Below are 8,501 nucleotides of genomic sequence, written 5' to 3'. Positions count from 1 at the left end.
AAAGAGGAAGACCAAGGAGGAGGTTTATGGATGTGGTGAAGGAAGACATGCAGGTAGTTGGTGTGACAGAGGCAGATGTAGAGGACAGGGGGGTGTGGAGACGGATGATCCGCTGTGGTGCCCCCTAATGGGAGAAGCCGAAAGCAAAAGAAAAAGAAGAAGAAGAAGAGGAAGAAGAAGAAGAAGAAGAAGAAGAAGAAGAAGAAGAAGAAGAAGAAGAAGAAGAAGAAGAAGAGTGTCTTCATGGTTTTTGAGTAAAAATATTCAGCTTTGAAAACCACATTGTACCACATGCAGCCTGCTCTCACTGTAGCATCAGGAAATCATAAAACCACTATCTGATCATTGTTTTAAAAAATTGCAGTTTATATATATATATATATATATATATATATATATATATATATATATATATATATATATATATATATATATATATATATATATATATATATATATATATAAAATAGAATAAAAATGTAATCAAAAATATTATTTTATTATTAGTCCTAAAATGCTCAAACTCAAGTCCTATCTCAGAGCTCCACCTATTAAATTCATGGCCTATAAAAGCTGTAGGATTGTTCAGGTCCAACCACATTTGAGTCAGAAAGCCACATACGTGTAATAAAGAAGGTGAAAGAACGTCAATAAAACCATATCATCTCCATCGCATGAAACCAGCAAGCTATTTCATAAGGTAAATGATAGTGTTGATATTTTTACTTTATTTTATTTATATATATTATAATCATTATAAATCAAATCCTGAAAAAATGTTTGTGTTATATGATGTAACAAAACTAGATGCAGAAGATTACTCAATTTTATCAGTGTTTTTTTAGGAATTTGTTTTATTTCATGTTTCTATTTTTTCGTTTTATTTTTTTGCATTGCATTTTGTAATTTGTCTTATTTTTGAATAAAAAAAATCCCAGACATTAACTGGTATAATACAAAACATAAAATATAAAATCAAATAAAAATATGTTCCACTGCATACTGCAAAACATCATCTTTTTACCTAAAATATTTGTATATATACTATACCCCGGAAGTACTTCCTGAATGTAGTGCAAGTAATATTGATATCAGAGGTGGTTAGAAAGGCAAAGAAATCCAAACCAAGAGGAAAAAATGTGAAATTGTGGAACAGGCTAAGGTCGAGCAATTAGCAAACACCACAAACCAATAATGAGACATTACATAAACACACACACACACACACACACACACACACACACACACACACACACACACACACACACACACACGGCAGTGTAAACAAACTCGTAAGTGCTTAATTCTTTAGTAATGTAAGCTCTTTGTAGCAGCTAGCACTAGGAAAACTCCCGCTAGCCGCATTCCATGGACGAGAGAAATGTCCTGACCATTAAATTAAACCAAACAATATACATTATCATTAAACCTATTAAAAATCTTAACACACTTCAAAGTTGTTCTATTGGCAAACAATTTTTCTAAAAAAGAAAAAAGAAATCAGTCAAAAGGATATAAAATTGGAAAGCTTCAAACATGTAAATGATCTGGTTTCTATTAAAGTTCAGAAAAAACATCCAGAAGAAGCATTTCATTCTCATCATGACCTCTGTAACTGCACCAGCTGATTCCCGACTCTCCCAGTTCGAGGTTTATCTGAAAGGCGAGCCAAAAGCTCTGGGGGTAAAGTAATTTTTATCCAAAAATATCTACACATTACAGCTTAATTTACCTTTTAATGCTTTACTTTTCAGTTGCTTTGTCTTGTTTTCTCCACAGATTGTGCAGATCGTGATCGGAATCGTGATTCTCTTGTTTGGATTTGTTTTAATTGGAGTTACTATTTCACCAACAATTGTCAGTGGTATTGCTCTGTGGGGACCAATAATCGTACGTTCAGTTTGGAGCTTTATTTTATTTTACTTGTATTGTATTATATACAGTATTATTACTGTACAGGAATAGCACATAGCACTGAAGCATGGTGGTGGTAACATCAATCACACTGAGAGGAATCTTGCTTGTTTCACTTCTTTATCACTTTACCATAATTACTTTAAACTTTTTGAGATATATATATATAAAAAAAACTATAATATATATATATATATATATATATATATATATATATATATATATATATATATATATATTTATTTATTTATTTATATATTTATATATACAGTATAACAAGCTTATGTAAAGGAATTTAAATCTCTTTTCACTACCTGGTTGTTGTAGTGAAAGTGCAGGGGAGGGGATAAATACTTTTGCTAGAGCCTGTACTGTGCATCTCTGTATTTAATGTTGCTTTGTTTGTTTTTTTGTCTCTTTTTTATACCAGTATATAAGTTCTGGTTCTCTGTCAGTTGCTGCAGCAAACCACAAGAATCTCTGTGCGGTACGTAAACACAACTGGCTAATTATTTACATTTCATTTAGTTCATTCAGTCCCAGTTTTTCAGTAGAAGCTCCAGCATGAAAAAGTGGCATCCAGACACAATGCGATTTGAATTACAAAAAATCCTAAATTATGTCAGAACTAATTGCCCTTTAATTAGAGATGAGCAGTAATGATGGACAAATACTTTACTGTACTTCAGTAGATTTGTCTGGTATCAGTACTTTACATCACTATTTTTCGGACAACTTTTTACTTTTACTCATTACATTTTATACAGTAATATCTTTACTTTTTACTCCTTACATTTTCAAATCAGACTCGTTACTTTAGTTTCAATCTATTTGGTGACGTGATCAATATTTTATCTTCTCATTGCACCATTTTCAGCACATCAACTGATTTTCTGTCATTGTGCTGCTTTTTCAATCCACTGGTGTATAATTTCCTGGCTCTCACACACCACAGACGTAGGCTAGTTCATGAAGATAACAATGAAGAGCAGGCAGAAGGCAAAAAGAAGTATGTTGGTAACATTCCTGATCACCTGATCATCATCATTATCATCATCATATTTTCTCTGCTTGTGTTCTATATGGTGGATGTTCAGCCTGGATACATTCATTCATTCATTCATTCATTCATTTTCTCCCGCTTATCCGTAATTCGGGTCGCGGGGGCAGCAGTCTAAGCAGACCCCCGCCTTTGACTGCTGCCCAATCCTCATAGCACAGTCCCTTACGGTCCCTCCTGCAGGTGGTGAGCCCACGGGAAGGGATACATTCATTAGGTAACAAAATTAGAAATTTCTTTTGTATCAATTATTAATTAGGGCTGTCAAAATCAACATGTTAATGACATGTTAACACGAATAACGCAGGATTAATGCAGCGCCCATTTCTGTTTGACCATTTTTATTAAAAATGTAAATAAATATATAAAAAAGGCAAAAATAAAACATTCTGCGCAAAAAAATAAAATTTTTTTCCACAAAGTCCTTAAGTCATTTGGATATTTAAAAATAATTAAACTTCACCGAAAAGTGTATCATTTGTTTTACTGATGCGCAAAGTCTGAAATCAGCACCAAAGTCTTTTTTTAATCGTACAGATAAAAGCAATACATCATTCAAATCTGTAAAGGGTTTACTTTTATTTCTATACACTCATAATAACAACAAAATGCTGTGTTTTTGTAAAATAAAGAAAACACGTATCTGTCATCTCTCTTCACAGACAAAAAAAAGAAAACAACCTGAATCACAGTGAATTTTTGCATCACATAAATATATAAATATTGAAAACTGAAAAACAAATATTCTCTGATTATGTAAACTGTATGATAGTTAGAAGAGGTACAGTTTCTCCGGTATCACCTTTTTTAACTGTCCGTGTGGAAACATAGCAAAGGTACATTTGCAAGTATATTTTGTTTTTATGCTCCATGTTGAGTTTGGTTTCAATAATAATCAACATACATTTGCATGAAGCATTAATATTTGTCCATGTGCATGTTTATTAGAGTAAAAAGACAGCTCTAATATTAATATGATGTGGTCCAGTCACCAGCTTGACACTAAAACAGGTAGTAATAATGGTGACTTTTTACTTAAGTTCATGTCAGAACCCAAACTTCTTTACTTGAACTTGAGTATAAAAAAAAAGGGTCAGAACTTTTACGAGAGTATTTTAAAACACGAGTTTCCGTGTTTCTACTGAAGTGAAGGATGAGTTGGATTTTTCCATCTCTGATTTTTATAGAGTGTAAACAGTTCTCTGTAAAACCACACAGTGGCATCTGCTGCTCAGGGTGAAGCGTCGAGAAACCAGAAAACCACTTCCTGAGAACACTTCTGCAAACTGTTTCATAGCAACATGACAACAATTGTCATTAGTATAAAATTTAAATATACTCTATATTTCCAAAAGTATTGGGTCACCTTTCCTGCTCTATGTGGTTATTTTGTAAACTGTTATCACAAAGCTGGAGGCATTTAATTATACAGGACGTCTTTAGATGGCACTATAATAAAATTTTGCATTCACTTGAACTGGGAAACCCAAAACTGTTCCAGCATGGCACTGCCCCGGTGAACAAAGTGAGTTTCTTGAAGATCTGGTTTCCATGCTTTGGAGAGGAAGATCTCCTGCTATAGAGCTCTGATCTCATCCCTACTGAACACCTTTGGGATGAATGTGAACGCTGACTGCACCCCAGGTCTCCTCACCTTCATCAGTACCTGCCTTTCATAATACACTTGTGACTGATGAACACATATATCCATAAGCACACTCCAAAATCTAGTGGAACATCTTCCCAGAAGAGTGGGGGGAATTAGAAGAGTAAATTGGGACTAAATGTTGAATGCAATGCTCAAAATTACATAGTGTACTAATGACCAGGTGACCCGATACTTTTGCATCATGAAAAAGAGGCGCTTTATTTCCCTAACACTGGAGTGATTTACTAACAATTACAAAGTGTTTATTTATGAAAGATCATAAAAATGCATACATTTAGTTACAGATTATAGAAATGCACGCTTTTAAATCAGAGCTGCTGTTTTAGAGAACTAATCAACACCTCCTGACCAATCAGGATCCAGAGTTTAGTGCGAGTTTAATAATAGTGTTTGTTCTGTTTTCTCTCGTTAGATGAAGGCATCATTGGTAATGAATGTGATCGGCTCCGTGGCTGCAGGACTCACCCTCATTCTCTTCGTAGTGGACATGCTGCTGTTTAAGGACGTGTTAATGCGATGGTGTAACAATTACAATTACAATTACAATTACGGATGTGATTCTTCTACGCTCATCATGGTGTGTATCTCATCACAAAAGTTCTTTTATATTTATTTTTTATTCTTCCCTCGGACCTCGGCTCACCCACACACTTCAGCACCCTCACAGACCGGCACGCTTTCCTCGGCATCCACCAGAGCCCAGTGGCCGTCCAGAGACCCTTTAGCTCTTCTTGGTGTCTTTCCTCCCCAGAGCCTTTTTATTAGGTGTCACCGGACACTGAAACAGACACTGCACTATTAGTCTCATCAGGTGAAGGTCCACACTGACCCTTCACTGACCCTTCATTTCTTCGGACGTTCTTCGCTCGCTCCACTCGTGTTTCCTTTATTTTTATTTTTTTTTTATTTCAGTGACTTTTATTTACTAAATGACATTTTTACTTATAATGTTTCCTTGTTTGTTTTTTGGCTCTAGTGGCATGGAATCTATGGAGTTCTGTTTGTTTTCACGTTGCTTCAGTGCATCATTTCCATTTGCACTTCTGCGTTCGCCTGTAAAGCCTCCTGCTGCTTTTCACCTACAGTGAGTTTTTTCATTTCATCTTTCTTTAAATCTTGTTTATAAATTTTACTTGAATCTCATTGGAACGTATTAACAGCTCACGTGCAAACGGATTTAACTATAAATTTAAGTGCTTTTAAAAAGTCTGTTACTCGTGTAGAGGCAGAAATGATTTAAATCATCAGGTGCTTTAAAAACAATTATTTAAATCATCATCATCTCAATTGATTCCAAACTTGGACTTGACCTTGACATTAATCACGTGGTTATTGCATGTGCAGAACCTGATTCTGAATATAAGAAACTTTATTTTTTAAATATTGATGGGATTAATATGGAATCAACTTTATTACTTAAAGTGTATCTGATCTAACTGTGAAGTCTATTTGTGTCCTGATGTTCTTTCATGGGATCTTTTTCTCACAGCCGGTGTATTTACAGCCCCTGAATCTACAGCCAGTAAATCAACAGCTGGTGAATCAACAGCCAATGTATTCACAGGCAATGACTCAACAGGTGATGTATTCACATGCAATGAATCCACAACCATTTAATCAACAGCTAATGAATCCATCATCTCTGAGTCCACCACCAATGTACAACTCTGAGTTCTACAATCCAGAGGTTCCACAGAAATCACCTGCAGCAGAAGTTTAAACCATTTCAGCTATTTCTCTTAATCATGGCGTACCCCTTCAATCCTACTTCCTGTAATCTACAGCTTCACGTTTTTCTACCAAACGTCTTGACCTCTGTATGAATTAGTTGCGTCATGAGGAATAATTTAATGTAAGATTAATACGTCTTGCAGATGTTCTACTCTGTTATCTTCTCTGATCATTCTTTGGCAAACCATTACGTAAAAAATAAATAAATACTTACCACATACCAGAGCACATCTGGATTCTCTTCTTTACCTTTCCATAACATACAGTATGTATCCAAATGAGGTGTTAATAAGGATCTATAACACATCAGAGAGTTATATTGATGTGCAGTGTTCAGGGGTTTCAAAAAATCAGCGTGTAAAACGTCTAATATTTAAGTGAAGAGTCTCCAGTGTCAGAAGCCGTAACTAAGTTATGGTTTAATGGCAACATTACAAGCTGTACGTTTTTTATTTTTATTTTGGGTCAATCAAATTAAGGAAAGAAGAATTAATGATCTTTATTTTATTCTTCCTTTGAATTGTTTTATATCTAAATAAGATTTTATTTAATTGAACAAAGACAAACCAATATTCAATTCAAGTCAGTGTAAATTGTGGAGAATTTTTAACAATGCACATCGTCCTAAAGCGGCTTTACAAATATAACCAGATTACAAATGTATATTCGTAATCTGGTTATATTTGTAAAGCCGCTTTAGGACGATGTGCATTGTTAAAAATTCTCCACAATTTACACTGACTTGAATTGAATATTGAACAGACATTTGGTGTCACCCAGATGAGGATGTTTCCTTTTGAGTTTGAGGTTTTCTTTCAAGGGTTCTTCCTCGTAATGTCAGAGAGTTTCTCCATACCACTGTCATCACTGTCGAAACTCTCTGACATTATGAGGAAGAAACCTTGAGAGAAAACATAAATTAAATTTTAGCATCTTGTATGTGTCTCTATAAGTTTCCTCCTAATGAGCGAGCCAGTGGAGACAGTGGTATGGAGAAACTCTCTGACTTTACGAGGAAGAACCCTTGAGAGAAAACCTCAAACTCAAAAGGAAACATCCTCATCTGGGTGACACCAAATGTCTGTTCATTATTGTTCCATCATTGTTGAGGTTATCATCTGCTCTCTGATGGAGACTCGAGTGTGATCCACTGCAGAAGACTTTTAATATGAATTCCAATCCAAATCCATTTACTCCTGACTTTAACCCTCCACAGTGACCTCATGTATCTTTATATTGTTCATATGGGACCATCCTCAGCTGCACCACATGATCTCCAATTGAGGAGAACTCCATCGAGAAGTGCTCCATCGATGTTAACTGCTACAGCTGCATAAAGAATGCATTTTATTTCATAAAAAAATCATCTGGCTTTTATGAGCTTTTCATGACCGCTGTTCAAACTTCAAAAACTAACAGAGCGAAATAAAACGTTCCTGATCGATCACCACCAAGTCGCTTCCTCAGGTCATTATCACGTCCTTCATACTGAGCTCTAAAAAAAGCCCTACATTGATCCTGAGGGTGATTCAGGAGGTTCAGACAAAGATACATAGCGATCTGAACGGTGTCCACAAGGGCATCATAAGAACATCAGCAGAGCTCAGATATGGCTGTTTCTTTTCATCGTATTCCCTCGTGAGGACATTGCTGACCTTTAATACGCTCCAGACAACAGGTCATATGACAAGCCGAGCGACTCTCGAGCTCCTCGGGCTAATCTGGAGCCATTCTCCTGAGAAAACAGATCGGTGTCAGATTAAAGAGCTCTTCATTTCAGGCATCTAAATTATTTAAGGAGGAATACGAAGGGCAGAGCGGTCAATAATCTGCACACAGGGAGAGGACAGGGCTGTTTTCCCGGCACTGGGGGACGATGGAGAGTCTCGAGGAAGCGATTTGTCTTCATTTTCAGCATCTGGTGTATCCGGTTTCTCTGCAATACATTTCCTTTAGACAAAAATTATTTATGTAAAATTACAAATACATTTGACTTGTAGGATGTTTTATTCCTGCTCCTTTTCCTAAACGTGCTCACGTGCACCTGATAGCTATGAGCAGTAATAATGACATAATGCTGCTCCGGTTGATGTTTGTGTGTAATATACGTGTTATTTATAACTATTT

General features: G+C 35.6%; 1 protein-coding gene across 1 annotated transcript; it reads left to right on the top strand.

Moving 5' to 3' along the window:
• Positions 1-596: 596 nt before the first annotated feature.
• Positions 597-6,597, top strand: LOC310717638 (membrane-spanning 4-domains subfamily A member 4A-like). Its single transcript, XM_083525988.1, has 7 exons — positions 597-700; positions 1,564-1,683; positions 1,780-1,890; positions 2,345-2,401; positions 5,056-5,220; positions 5,620-5,727; positions 6,133-6,597. Exons 2-7 carry the CDS (start codon positions 1,603-1,605, stop codon positions 6,361-6,363), a joined length of 753 nt encoding a protein of 250 aa, XP_083382114.1. The 5' UTR covers positions 597-700; positions 1,564-1,602; the 3' UTR covers positions 6,364-6,597.
• Positions 6,598-8,501: the final 1,904 nt, after the last annotated feature.

Source organism: Silurus aristotelis (assembly GCF_946808225.1).
Source record: "Silurus aristotelis genome assembly, chromosome: 2".
Lineage (NCBI taxonomy): Eukaryota > Metazoa > Chordata > Actinopteri > Siluriformes > Siluridae > Silurus > Silurus aristotelis.
The sequence above is the reverse complement of the archived record's forward strand: the minus strand, read 5'-3'. Positions and strand labels throughout refer to the sequence as shown.